Source organism: Dermacentor andersoni, chromosome 5, assembly GCF_023375885.2.
Source record: "Dermacentor andersoni chromosome 5, qqDerAnde1_hic_scaffold, whole genome shotgun sequence".
NCBI lineage: Eukaryota > Metazoa > Arthropoda > Arachnida > Ixodida > Ixodidae > Dermacentor > Dermacentor andersoni.
In genome coordinates, this window is record NC_092818.1 from 144,935,665 (window position 1) to 144,950,144 (window position 14,480).

The 14,480-nt window shown below is 41.2% G+C and overlaps 1 protein-coding gene across 2 annotated transcripts; it reads left to right on the forward strand.

Moving 5' to 3' along the window:
* The first annotated feature begins 212 nt into the window (after nucleotides 1–212).
* mRpL9 (mitochondrial ribosomal protein L9) lies at nucleotides 213–12,974 on the forward strand. Of its 2 annotated transcripts, none has more exons than XM_055071111.2 (7): nucleotides 213–541; nucleotides 1,444–1,606; nucleotides 2,863–2,918; nucleotides 4,010–4,057; nucleotides 7,328–7,429; nucleotides 8,516–8,617; nucleotides 12,711–12,974. In XM_055071111.2, the coding sequence occupies exons 1-7, from the start codon at nucleotides 467–469 to the stop codon at nucleotides 12,930–12,932; spliced, it is 768 nt and encodes a 255-aa protein (XP_054927086.1). In that variant the 5' UTR covers nucleotides 213–466; the 3' UTR covers nucleotides 12,933–12,974. The 2 variants fall into 2 exon arrangements, with proteins under 2 accessions (XP_054927086.1, XP_050034817.1); XM_050178860.3 differs by having other exon boundaries at nucleotides 214–541; nucleotides 2,794–2,918.
* The last annotated feature ends 1,506 nt before the right edge of the window (nucleotides 12,975–14,480 follow it).

Below are 14,480 nucleotides of genomic sequence, written 5' to 3' on the forward strand. Positions count from 1 at the left end.
CCTTGGCCCTTGTCAAACGCTTAATTAGACATTACCACTATAGCTCTGTTTACCTGTTAAAAATATCTAGAAGCGTTGAATAAAATAAGCGTTTAAGTACTTAAATTAATTTTTACTCGTAGTGTAGCGTCTGTTGTAATCTTGACGTAGTCTTAGTTGCTTCTAAATTTAACGGCATTAGCTCCTTTGTTATCCACTATGGAAACGTACAAGCGGGCGGCCATGTGCGTTGAGTTATTGTGGTGAAACCGAAAGATCAGCGCGAACACTTAGTTCAACGTCGCTCTGAGGACACTTCATAGTGTGATTAAGTTGTTTTGAAACTTGTTCGTGTGTCAAGTTCGTCTGATGAACAGCAAAGCAATGATGAGGTCGGAAGAGCAGTGCTAATGTGTGCCGATCTCGCCTTGTGCTACGTTAGTGAAGACATTGCACATACTGTATAAAGAGCAGCATCCAAGCCAAAATGTTGAAAACAACACCTTCAAGGACCGTGAACTTGTTAAGGAGCCTCCGATCACCTGTCTGTGAGCAAATCAGGGTAAGCATGGGTCGTAGGAGTGACAGAAAAGACGTGAAAATGCTTTCAACAAGCGATCCTATCTATTTTCACTTTGCACGAATAATTCTATTAAATCGAAGTCGTGATGACTACCGAGCATTTCTGGAGAAGGGATCAAGTTAATTAGATGAATTGGCACAGAAAAGCAGGTAACCTTTTAAAATACGGCGTGTACAAAGACAACATAAAACCACCGAAATATTTCATATAAACAAACTACTTAAAAATACGCTTGGTTTTGTATTAGGAGCAGAATTCGTACGCTGCATTCCCACGAACGTTTTGGGAAATAGCAGTAGTGTTGGTAGATCTTGGGTTGCACCAATGACTTCCAACAACAGTTACAGATGTAAATACTGTTCACTGATTTAACTGTGGTCGAACAAGAAATGTCGCCAAGGCCAACGTTCCAACTACGGAACCGGACCGCCCTGATGAAGACAACTCTCCTTGTTGATATGTTGACACCAGTGACATTCCTTAGTTCGACCACAAATAATCACTTCAAGCCTCCATCATCGTATGAACTTCTCTCTTGCTTAAGTAGCTGCTCAGGACAGTTGGAAATTTCGTCATTTGCTTTTTTTTTTTAAAGCTGGGACACGATTGAGCCCAAAAAGCCACGACAAGTGACTGAATAGCAAATGGCTTGGTTGAAGCAAGCTCAAAATCTGCATATGATAATATGATAGACAGAATTGGTCACACTGGAACAGATCCGATTTAACCGCTGGAGCGTGGACATGGATCGCAGTTTCCAAGTGAAATGGCACAGCCTTCTACAGGGAGTAGGCCGAGAACCTGGCTCTAGTAAGGGGACTGCGAAACTTAATACCAAGCATGTAATTAAAAATATATATATATATTTCTTTCCACTTCAGACAACCAAGATACTGAGGCGAGTTGTTCCACCACTTGTGTCGAAACTATGGTACAAGAAGCCCCGATTGCTGACAAAAGAGAACTACATTTATGTGTGTGACGAAATCACTGAAAAGAAGAAGAAGCCAAACATCGACGTCATTCTCACTCAGTTTGTCGAAGGTAACGTGATGCACATCTTTTAAACCTGTGCTGTTTTGCTTAAAAACAAAGAACTAGGCCACCAACGTGTTCAGTTCCCTCCCTGAGGCTAGGTTAGAAGCTAAAAGAATACAAATTCCTTTCACAGGCAATTTTTATTTTTCAGTCACTTAGATTAGGCAGACTTCATGGTTAAGACGACAGTAGCTTCACCACTTTGCGAAACGCAATATAATTACTGTGGCATGATGTTTTCCTTTTGCCACTTTTAAGTAGCAATTGTGGCAGTACCAAAATTCTTGTCTTATGCTGTAGCATAATTAAACTAAGTAGACATACAGATTTAGTAGCTTTGGTGAACAAGCTAGCCCCACAAGTTGTGGGATACATGGTTTGTTATTTTTTCTACACCTGTGCCTTCCTGCAGTTACAGTAGTCGTGAAACAATTCACTCATTTGCATGCAAGGTTATATCAGTTATCCAGCTGTGTGTCATTGCTATCAGTCTGCTCTAGGGCGCCAAAGCGCCTTTTCAAAAAAGAAAATAGGCAACTCTGTTTTAAAGGGACACTGAAGAGATGGACTCAGTTTAAGCTGATCAAGTTTTCTTTCAAAATTCTAGTTAATCTTGTGGAGAGAGGGTTATTGCTAGAAGAGAAGAGTAAGAATGAAGTTTCAATTTTTTTTCAAATATCACACGGAAACCCCAGCATCAGCAAGTCAAGGTGACGTCACGGATTTCAAGGTACCTTCTCAAATTAGGCTTTTTCAGGCACAGTGTAAGGTGTCAAAACTTTATTTTTTCTTAAACTTTCTCTGTCTTTGATTCCTTTGGAATAAATGTAGTCCATGTTTTTACGGACAAAAGATTAACTAGACCCGATTAGATGCAGTCAAAATCCTTGGCATTATGGCGAGCTAGTGCATAAACTTCAATGCAGCATTACCACCAGACTTTTGTTTTCACTTTTTTTTTCTCATCAAGCCTTAATTCATAGTAAGAGTAACTTTTTTTTTTGTATTCTTCATGGATAGTTTACTACTACAGCTCAATCTATTTTTCTCTTTAGTGTCCCTTTAAGCTCTAGATGATAAACAAGCATCACAAGTTTGACCATAAGGAAAGAAGAAAAAAAAATTTCCATCTATAAGGTCTCAACTCCAGGACGGGATGCATGGGACCACGTCTCATAGACTATCTTTTCCAGGGCTCGGAAACAAGTGGGATGTTGTGTCTGTGAGGCCATTTTATGGCCTAACACATCTGATTGTTCCAGGATTGGCCCTCTATGCAACACCAGAAAATTTGAAACTTCGTGAGAATATGAGGGTGGTAAGTTGTCTAATTTCTTGCTGTACAAACCTGCTGCAACCTTTATCATTTCATTTTTAGTTCTTTTTTTAATATGTGACATTTAGGGCTTGTTTGCGATCACTGTATTGCCATCAATATTTTCACGATTTTGTCTTTTTGCTCTGGCTTAGGTTACAAAATTTAGGCTACAAATACAGTCATCTAAAACTCGAGTTTTTGGGTCTGCTCAATTATTTGGACCTAGCTGTAGCATTGTCATCACTCCATAAAACTAGTGTGTAGCGTTGTCTGAAATTTCGGGTGCCATTGCACAAATGTGTTTCATGACTAAATTTCACAAATAGTTAAATTTGTCTGTGGCACAGATCATTCTAGCTCTAACTGTACATTAGTGTCTCTTCACAGAGTCCATCAGAACAAGGACTGTGAATTTTTAAAATATACAGTCAACATCTTAAGCAATAAAACAGTTTTCAGCATTTTTCACGAACTTTTAGCATTTGCGAAGCCGGAGCTACTGCAAAGGCCAGCTGCTGGCCACACTGGGCCCCAGTTTCGTTGCTGGGTGCAGTGGCCGCGACTCACTAAAGCCAAAATGCGAAAATGCTTGTGTACGTACATTTAGGTGCATGTTAAAAAGACACCAGACAGTCTGAACCTGTCTGGAGCTCACCACTGCAGTGTCTGTCGTACCCCCTAGTATTGCTTTAGGACATTGAAAGGACCAAGACATCACATTTTTAAGCTTGAATTACGGGTTGAATATTAAACTGGACACCTCCCAGAGCAAGCTGGTAAAAGTTTGAGCACATTTGATGTGGTAGGAAATTTGCATTTTAATTTTTTAATATTGTAGTTGAACCTTGCAGCAATCTGGCAACACTTACGGGTGATGAAATAAAGTTCGTTCTGCATAGTCAGTGTGCACAATGTTCATGTGATTTCACTTTTGCATCTCTGTCAATAGCAGTACTGATTGGTCGTGGAAATATTTCACCTTTATTGATTGGCAGTTAAATATTTGCAGTGTTGGTGAAGAACAGGCTGCAGTATGTGTACTGCCCGAGTTACAGCATTTATTTGCATTTTCTTTCCTTTTTTGTGTGCAGGGAAAGGAGGACTTAGGTCCAGTGTTTAGTACCCGAACTTCTCCGGTGGTAAGCAAAACACCCTCTCAAGTTAAATTCAATTTAATAACACTTCACCGCAGGCAGAGGTACTAAAAGCAAATGCTGAATCGGGCTTGACTGGCTGTGATTCTGCTGGCATTTGGTCAGCAGTCATTGTTTGTTTGTTTTTATGTTGCACTTGAAAGCTGTTTACTTCATTTTTAATCTCTCTTGCACTGAAACAGTGGCATCCATGACATTATGGCATAGTGTTACGTATTTTCTCCTTTTGATGGAAAGGCTACCAAAAGCTTTTAGGTCGGACTTTATTTGTTGCTTGAGTGCAGTTTTTTTAATGATAGTTAAGCAAACTAATTTAGTCAGACACAGAGTTTCAGTGTCGCGAAAGGCTAGTATTTCAGAAATCTAAACTGACTAGCTCAGCGCATCTCTCAATGCTATGTTCTTGATCTGTATACCAATTCTCTTCTTAAAGAATTTGTTGAAGTTGAGTGAAACACACTGTAAGTGTGCACATTAATATTGGAACCAGAAAGTTGTGTCATAAATTAGCTTTATTTGCTATGTGTGGAAATTTGTTAAGGAAAAATTATGTGAGGACATTAACTTTTGCATCTCGCATGCTTTAATACTTAGTTGAAGGCCACATGCATTTCACTGAATTTGTTTTAACCATCGCTGCAACATACAAGGAGGTCCTTTGTTATTTACAATACTATATGAAAAGTTTCTGCTGAGGTGGGAAGTTTGTTCACAGGTTTCAAGGATCCTGGAGTAAACTTCTGTGCCAACCAAGCATCCTTATGTTTAAGAAATTGCTATGTAAATGCTAAATGCTCTCTTTGTTTTTTACAGTGAATACCTAGTGGCACATTCTATGTGATTTGCATACATTACATGGCTTGCATACCTGGTGTCATCAACCACAGCCTGTAAAGAAAGAGACAACCTCAATTCGGCCAGGACTCAATCCTAAATCTGCTGCACAGAGTGCATGCATTTGGCGCTCTTTGGCCACATTTGGCCCTTGCGCCCCAAAACACCGCATTTATCATCATCAGAGTACATGCATTCTGCCACAAAACTACTCCTTCAGCTCATAATGTGCCACATCAATTGGCATAGCCAGCTTCGATGGTGCATTTTACAGTGAAACAGCAAACTATGATTGGCCTATTTTGGAGACTGAACGTGGTGACATAGACATATGCATGCGCAACTGGGCTAATGGTTTACTACATGATTAGCTGCTTAAGAAATTATGTTACCATAATAGATTATTTTAGTGTGTCCATATATGTGTACAGGCTATGGAGTACTGTAAACACAGATGTGAACAGGAATGCTGGTGGTGCCATCTTGTGACATTGAATTCAGCAACTATTACTGCAGTGACAGGTTACGTGCTATTTATTTCGTGGCGTAAAGGCATCAGAAACAGTATAATCAGGAACGTTAAGTGATTTTTCTTTTACGGTAATACATACACAAGAATTTGAAGTTAGTTACTGTCACATAGTTATTCAGCAGAGGGAGACCTGTGTATAATTGCTGAAATGAAGTGCTTCCTAGCTTGGCAGTGACCTTTGATCAAACTGGTATGGAAACTGAATAGGTATGCTAGAAATGATGTAGTGTTGCTGCTGAGGTGTGCTTCCACAAAACGATAAATTTTTCAACCACTTGTGGCCTTTATTTAAGTCTTTCCATGCAGTTTAGGTTTAAAGCACTGTCAAATTTTTGTGCAAAATAAATTTAATTGATATTTCTGTAGTCATTCTTAGCTTACGCACGCTAAAACCAACAGGTTCAAAGCAATCTGAACTGTTATTGTTTCACTTCTGGATTGAACCAGAACAGAACTGTTTTCAGAACAGAACCAGAACGAAAAACGTTTCTGGTTCTGATGTGTTGTGGTCAAGCAACAAGGTGCCACAAGGTGTGGCTATTGGCACTGCTACCACCATCTATGTTTTTGATGTTCCGGTTTTTTGTAAACTGCTATACGTATATGGACACACTGACCCCTGTATTCAGAAATGCACCTTAACTTGAAGCCTGTGCTTGACTTGGTCAAGATAACAACCGATGTGAATGTGCCTCAGGGAAGAAAACAAGCATCTTCATCAAGTTTACACCAGGCATTACCTTGACCTAGTCAAGAGTGGGCGTCAATTAAGGCACATTTCTGAATACGTGGATAAAACTTTCATATGACTAGACCTGAGGCATGAGATCAAGGTTGGCAGAACAGAGGGGGTTAGTGCCTGCCCTCCATCCAGTTGAAGTCTAGTCATTATGCCTTGCTGGAATTATGACTTTAAATGGGTTCACAAATAATAAAAGGGACATGCCCGAAATGCTCCAGTATCTCCCATTGCCCTTCAAGACAAAGCTGTGTTGCTGAAAGAACTTGCTGCTAGAGCTGCTGAACATATTGTCACGCATACATTGTCATGGTTTTTGCAAATTACTGTGTGGGTTTGGACGCGAATACGTGGAAGTGGGCTTAGTGATGAACTACTGCAACATTATTTACTTCTGTACAAGAAATACTCCGACGTCTTGGCACACAGGTAGTGCGCATCCACGTAATGAACGTTAAGCCATTCTACACACGCTAATAAACTAAAAATTTAATTATTATTTGTTACTTGGTCTGTCATTTTATTTTTATGGGTCTCTTTCTTTTTCTTCATGAACTAACTCTTTATTGGGTGAACTTGTGCCTAGAAAGATGAGCACCACTCAAACCACAATACTAATAGCAGTAAACACAGTAGTTGGTTGTCGAACCTGAACTGACTGGTCAAGTTCGTCTGCTATTTGTACATGTATCACTGTACATTCCAGAGTAATTAGTGGTGCTCACCAACATATGAGAATGTACAACACTGTTCACGTCTCATATGATCTCATTAGACAAGCCTCTCACTTCACTTTACTCTTTCTACATCCAAGAAATTTCAGCTACAGTGGACGTTTCTTGTGCCAAGCAATAATGTGATAGCATTGATGATCTGGTGGAAAACGGTCACCGGCAAAAAGCAACACAATGTACTTGTGACAGTAAATTAAAGTTGTTTATTGCAGAACAGCATAATCAACAGGTTTAAAGGAAGCTGTTGTCAGTTAACAGCTATTTGCTGTGTGAGCTCTGCAGTTCCAGATTCCGGAAGGATTGTGCAGGACAGTTGAGATTTGCTGCAACTGTCGCACAACTGGCTGGTTGCTAAACAAATGGATCAGCTGAGTTATGGCTGAGCGCCATACTAATTGGGCCCTTCTTTCTGCCAGATAATTCGCATGCTCAAATCCACAATCATCAGACTTCCCATGAACAGGGATCAAGGATGGACTGTTGAGCCATGGCATCTCAGGACCGCACTTCGACAAGCGGTCAGTTTTGTTCTCTGTGTATCATGGTGTTACTTTCCTTGGCCAAGACATTTGCATAATAAAATCACATGTTGCTACTTTTCTAACTTAACAAAGGAACTCTGGTGATGTCCTTTGTGTGTAAATGGCTGAAGTATGAAAGTTTTGTGGAGCTTAATAATAATAATAATAATAATAATAATAAAGAAAAGACATATACAGTGAACATACTTCGTAGAATGTGTTGGGATTGATTATGAAATATGCCACCATTCTTGTTATGTTTAAAGCTTTAAGGGAACTTTAAACTAGACAAATGAATCCTCTTGTGCAGATGACTGACTGCTTTGGTTAGCAGGTTTTAAATGTACTAAAAGTGCTGGTACTGAGACTATGTTTCTCACATGATCCATTTCAGTTAGGATAATAACTATATTTAAAATCTTTGTTGTCCAAAGCCTGAGATGATCATATCAAGAGATAGATAAAAACTGGTGGGGAGGGGGATGGAGCTGAACCATGATGATATGCCTCAGACATGCAGGATGTTTTGACAGCAGGCCCAACCTTTTTTTAACAAAGCTAGTTGAACTTATTGGAATGTTCTCAACAGGCAAGCGCTAGTTCAATGCAGTCAAACCTTTTTATAACGAACATGGATGTAACCCAACATAAAGCAAATCTAGAAAGTTTGCCTGTATCAGCATGCAACAAATATAGGATACAGTGAAGGTATATATTGTGCAGGATACTAGCGCATTATAATGCGATTTACTGTATGTGGACCTGTCTTTGGCAAAGGCAAAAATAAGTTCGCCTACAAACTGTACTGCCTGTCTGTGGCACCTCACCCTGGTGTTCAGCCTTCCTGTTATCTGAAGACACCTGAATTTTTGTGCATTTTGTTAGGACTGCACTTTTACAGTTTGTTGCATTACATGTAACAGTAGACAATGGTGCACTGGTGCTTTCACATGAATTTTGTGCTTCATGTATGCACTGCTGAATAAATTCACACAGATTGACAATGTTACAAAAAGGTCTAGGAAGTGGCAGGCGTACAAGTCTCGTTGACTGCTTAAGTATCTTTTGTGGTATGATTTTCAGGGTATTACTGTACCTGAAGAGGCCATAGAGCTTCCTGAAACACCCATTACTGGACCGGACTATGCTGGAAAAGAAAACAAGGTGTTCCTTGCCAATATTTATGTAAGTGAAACACTATAGCCACTTTTGCAAGAGCAAAGTGCATTATGTTTGGGCAGTTGCCTTAGGTGACATGCTGGTATCTTGTTGGTGTTTCATGACTTGTGATGCGGTATGGCTTGTTTTCCACAAAACAAAACGCGCTATTGTGGATGAAAAGTGGGGAAAAAAGATGCTCAAGGTAATTTCATCAGCCCTAATACACCCAGAACAAAGGGGCAGCAGAGTGGATAGTGCTTTACGAGAACATCATTTTCAATTCAAGCACTACAACAAAACATATTCGGTAAATAAGTATAAAGGTTTCTCATTCCCTTGCATACTGCCTATACAACTACCTATATTTCTTTATGGAGCAGGTAGCCAGAGGAATTGGTTAACAACAATACAACACAGTTATTCATTTATCTCGTAAGAAATTTGGAATTTGACTGTTAACAGACCATATTGTCGTTTTCAGCACGCAGCCAGCTAACATTTGTGAAGGCTGCATCAGTGCTTTGTATGCATCTGTATAGTCTTCTGTGCATTACACTTATACACTCGTTATGACTACTTTTTAATTCTGTATTCATTAGCTTTTTTTTGTACTTTGTATTTGTACAGTCGAACCTCGATATAACGAAGTTGTATTTATAGCGAAAAACTTCGCTACATCGCGAATTTCATTAATTCGTGGCTTTAAAGTTTCAGCATTAAAAACAACTTCACGAATTTTTGGGGCATTCCTGGTGGATAGTATATTGTTACTAACCACTTATAAAGAAATTGCAAGAAGGTTAGTCCATGCGTTGCGTGCACATCATACCTAGAGCAATGCATTGATGTGGCTCGCGGCGCCTAAGAGTTGCATGTGTTGCATCTATGGCGCCGTAAATATTGGACGCCACAGCTGACCGCACTTAGTGCCTGGTGCCGGCGCCCACAAATTAAAAACAAAAGTGTAAAATGGTACAGATATTCGTCCCAAGCAAAAAAAGAGAAGAGAGAGAGAGAGAAAAGTCGCAGTTTTGCCAGAAAGGCGGTGCATAGTGGTTCGTCACAGCGCAATACAAGACAAGGACACAAGAAGGTATAAAAACGACGACACGGCTTATAATTTTTTATACCTTCTTGTGTCCTTGTCTTGTATTGCGCTGTAACGAATCACTATGAATGCTAACCAACTGGCCCAACTTGCCATTTTGAGGCGGAGCATTGCTGGTAATAAAGAGATAACTACACGAAGTAAGGTTTGTAGTTTTATCTGTGTCACGTGCACTCAGGCAAACATTGACAGATCTCAGTCGGTGACCACGAACTTCCACTCGCAACACGAGCGAGCGCTTCACACTGTGTCTCGGAAACTTGAGATTTAGGTGAATGCCAACACTAGATGTGCGGGAACAACGAAATGTGCGTGAAGGCACTGACCATTTCGACTCTGCTTTTGCACATGCCACGGAGAGATTACTTCCAAGGTACAGTGCATGGCCTGCGCATGGACATGCGTGAGAAGAAGAAACACACGCTAGGAGGAGATGGCAGATAGGTGCACATTCTTGCCTACCCCCCATCCCCCCACAGTGCGTGCTTGATATCATTATCCCATGTCCGCTCCCTCCCCATCCCCCTTGCACAGAGGAAGTTGTCAGCGCTGGTGTTTCTCCTAAGTGCTGCGAGCTGCCATGCGCCCTGCATCCTGTCCAAGTGGCGCTCTTGCGATGGATGGTGTCAGCGGCGTTTCTTGCCTACCGTATCTAGGCACGCTTTCACGGAGGTTTTGCTGCTCAAACCTTTCATGCAAGAAGGACGTTTGAAATGACTTCCGACCAACATTCTTATATTTATGTACTAGACTTACTAGCCATACAGACTCCAAGTACATGCTTGAAATGGCCTAAAACTTCATTAAATCGAAACTGTGTCACGAAATGGCTTCGTTAAATTGCGAAGAAAAAAAAAGACACGGTTTTCAAAGCATCTAAGATCGGAAAGTAATATACGAGGTGCTACCTTTAAGTTCCAGGAACTCAGTCGTAAAAAAAAAAATGTGTTCGCCATAATGCCTAGTCAGCACTGTCTCCTTCAAAGTACTCCCCTTGAGTATGTATACACCGATCCCAGAGTTTCCGCCATGATTCCATGCATTCGTGCAACTCTCCAGGCGACAGTGTGTTGAAGACCGCCTGCTATTCCGGCTGGATCTCTTCGATAGTATGAAACCGACGGCCCTTCAACCTCAACTTCAATTCAGGGAACAAGAAAAAGTCACGAGGGATGAGGTCAGGTGAATAGGGTGGGTGCGGAAGTATTGTGATTTATTTGAAAGCCAGGAACTGTCAAATAATGAATGATGTGTGAGCGGGCACGTTGCCATAATGAAGAAGCCAGTTGTTATTCTACTTCTCTGGGCCTTTGCGACGAATGCTCCCTCTTAAGCACTTCAAAATGTCACAGTAACGCTCGCTATAGTCTCATGTTCAAAACATCTGACAAAATTTACTCAACAGTGCCGTACGATTGTCCTACAATGTCGCAGACATCCATTATAGTTGGCCTGCAATTTCCAAGAATAGCCTTACGAACTTCCACTATCATTTCCAGGGTTGTGCTCGTTGACGGGCGTCCAGAACGTTCATTGGCGTTAACAAACATTCAACCCTCTTTGAAGCATTAATGCCATAAAAATGTGACACTTTGGCTCATGGTGTTAACTCCAAAAGCCTTAGCCTCTATCATACAATGAGTTTCTGCCGCAGTTTTGCCAAGTTTAAAACAATACTTGATGCAAATCCTTTACTCCTTGAAGTCTGCCATATTGGTTGCTAAGGGATATGCCAAATCAGTGAACCATTGTGTTGCAAAACAACACTTCGCAAAACAGCGCTTCTTTTTATATGCAAGTAATTCAGCACACTGATCCGCAGGGCATACCGCTAGCACAGTCGCGGAAATGTGTACCACACTCAGTTGGCCCGCACTTTTCAAATTTCCGGAAATTTTGGGTAGCACCTCACAGTTCGTTACATCACGAATTTTGTTAAATTGAGGTTATATGGAGGTGTGGTTGTATTTGTTTTTATGTTTCGTTGATTGTAGCCATTCCTGCATGGGTCCGAAGAGGGCTTGCAATATCTGTAAATAAATAAAATAAATAAATACACATGCGATTATGCACAGGTGTCAAGTGAAGCACTTACCCTCAAATTCTGAAACGATTCTTGACTCGAAGCTCTTCCTCTACTGATGGTGCTCATAACAGTGCCGTCCATCGACTGAAGAAGATATCATGCTTCTTAAAAATTGCTTGGGAGTGTTGAAGCGCAGGGACCATTTTTGTCACTGCCATCAACGTTCTTGAATCTATGTGGAGTGTTGAGTAAAGGAACATTCAAGAATACGGGCCTTAGCTCCGTTATGTTGCACAACCAGTCATTTTGTTTTAACCCAGTATATTCTTCTTCATTTTTTAATGTAGCTTTTTTGTGGTGTGCATATTTCATGCTGGTGATTGCATAGTTTACGAGAACGGTAATTTCTGCAATGCACATTGGTGAGCTTGCCGTCACTAGTAGCACTGCGACTTGAGGAATCGCGGCTTCTTTTTTTTTTTTGCACAGTTTTCATCTGGCTGGTAGCTGGACTAATGCAGAACCTTTTTGTCAGAGATCCTAGCTATCAAAGTCGAAATTTATTAACACATTTAGGAACAGCTTGCAAGGTGTATAAGTATTCAGAAGTAGTAATTTAGTGTAGCGAGTTGACAAGGAAATGCAGAGTTACTAACTACCTGGGGCCATACTTCTATTATTTCCTGAGCTGGAGACACTGGCACATATCTGATGACATTGAATGTCTCACTGATGACAGTTGTAAAGACTGGAGCATGTCCATCTGGAATTATAGTTCCAATAAAAAAGGCATGCACTTCAAGCTCGTGTGCACAACCCTGCAACTTCGAGTGTCAAGTGGAGATATTGTTTTGTTCTATTTATTTATTATTACTGTTTTGTAATTTTCATGTTCAGAAAACCTGAGATCAGAAATCTTTTGCATTCTGTTGGTATGTTTTGGGGTGCCTGCATGCATGTTTGACCTCACTTTCTTTGAACAGGTGAACAAGGTTGATAGAGGCATGATCCCCTTCCGGATCCAACATGTTGGCAAGGCTGTCCGGGTGGATGAAGGTTCAGAGGTGCCATTCGAGAAACTACCGGTCGAAGCTCTCTTACCAGAGCAGGAGGCAACACTTCAAGAGCTCTTCCCAGCAAAATTCAAGCCATGTCAGCACTCGGACACCACATCATCACCAGTAAAGCCAACTGCTTCTAGTTAACTCACTGTAGCTTCCCAAGTATTAAATGACGAGTTTAGGAGATGTCTGTTGTGTCCTCCTTTTGGCACTGGCTCCTTGCTTTGCTCGAAATGGTGAGGTAAGACAGTTGCATGCACTTTACACATTCATATCATCATAATGAGTTGGCCTTTCTGTTCCCTCTGCGTGACCCTCAAAACAGCCACAAGCCAGTCACGAGTTCCAAGTTGTGCGCACTGGTGAAGTCCGCTTCTTTGCACCAGATGGCATTCCCCTTTTGTTTTTGAAGAGAAAGAAAGGTGGACCCTGTAAATTAGGGATTTGCTGGGCAGCAAACTTCCCGACTTTTGCAACTTGTCAATCGCAAATACAGTCGCACTGGAGCTGCTTTCTTTCTCCCTCCTGCACATTGCTTCTGCATTCTGCTTCTTTGGGAGCCATATTTGTAGCTACTGCTTCACGTTCTTCACATTTGTGCACTTGTTTGTGGCCCCTTGTACTATTTCGTCTACGAGAGCTTTGTTGTAGCGAGACTTTTCTTTTCCCCTGCCAGCTGTTCTCCTATCCCACAAATTCTCAGCTCTACACTTCGCACATTGTGCTTGGTCCACATAATAGCTTTTCTGTCTGTTGTGCTTGCCAGACCTGGGCCATTGCTGCATGCTGCACTCAGAATTCTGCTAGACTTGGGTACATCTGATGTCAAAAGTTTGCAAACCACAACATAGTGTCATATGGTAGTGACGGTTAAGAAAGCAGCCAAACGGTGAACGGCGAAACATGTTTTATTGGGCAAACCTGTGCCCTCACAAGCGGGTTACGCTCGAAGCACGATAGCGGTGAACACAGTCGGCGATCGGCGAAAATATCCTGTGCCGGTCAAGCGCATTGGCTTTTATACACGAGTCATCGAAGGTTCCAGAGTAATCGCTGGTGCCTGTATATCTTCCAGAAAGTTCTACATAATTCGCGTCACACATGCAATCAGATTACGCAAGCTTTGGTGACAGCAGATAGAACCATCGATAACATTAGAGAAATTTCCGATGCATATGGCCGTGTCCTGCGCTGAGCGATAACATTTGTTAGATGGTGAAAAGCGGTCACTCAAAAAACAAACAAGTACACGTGTCAATATGAGCAAACAATGCATTCTGTAGCAGTTTGTGGTCATTCTTATTCAATGAATAGTTGTGTGCCAATTATTATTTTTCTTTTGAAGTGTTCAGAATACTCGGAAATCGGAACAGGCTGTATGCACAAGCAGTGGAAACATCCAGGTTTTTCTTAAATCACAGTCCGCAAACTTTTGACATTGGTTATACTTCATTTGTCGTGCCCTCCTGGAAACTGTAGGGGGGTTGCCTATACAGTGCACATAACATCACATCTCTCCCTGTAGCACCTATTCTCTTACATATTCCCTCTTTTTGGTGCACAAAACTGTGATACATGTGCCAGACGGAGCAGCAGACTGAAATTTGCACACTTGAATGGATACAGCTGTGCGAGCTTTGTGGAGTTGTCAGGCTCACTGGGCTCACTTTGAGCAGAGTTGTGTCCTAAGTG

What these genes read in the sequence shown, in the direction of transcription:
- mRpL9 (XM_050178860.3), top strand. Translation starts at nt 467, where the DNA reads ATGTTGAAAACAACACCTTCAAGGACCGTGAACTTGTTAAGGAGCCTC. An exon ending in CTGTCTGTGAGCAAATCAGG is followed by an intron (nt 542 to 1,443) that starts GTAAGCATGGGT and finishes TTTCCACTTCAG; the next exon opens with ACAACCAAGATACTGAGGCG. An exon ending in TTCGTGAGAATATGAGGGTG is followed by an intron (nt 2,919 to 4,009) that starts GTAAGTTGTCTA and finishes TTTTGTGTGCAG; the next exon opens with GGAAAGGAGGACTTAGGTCC.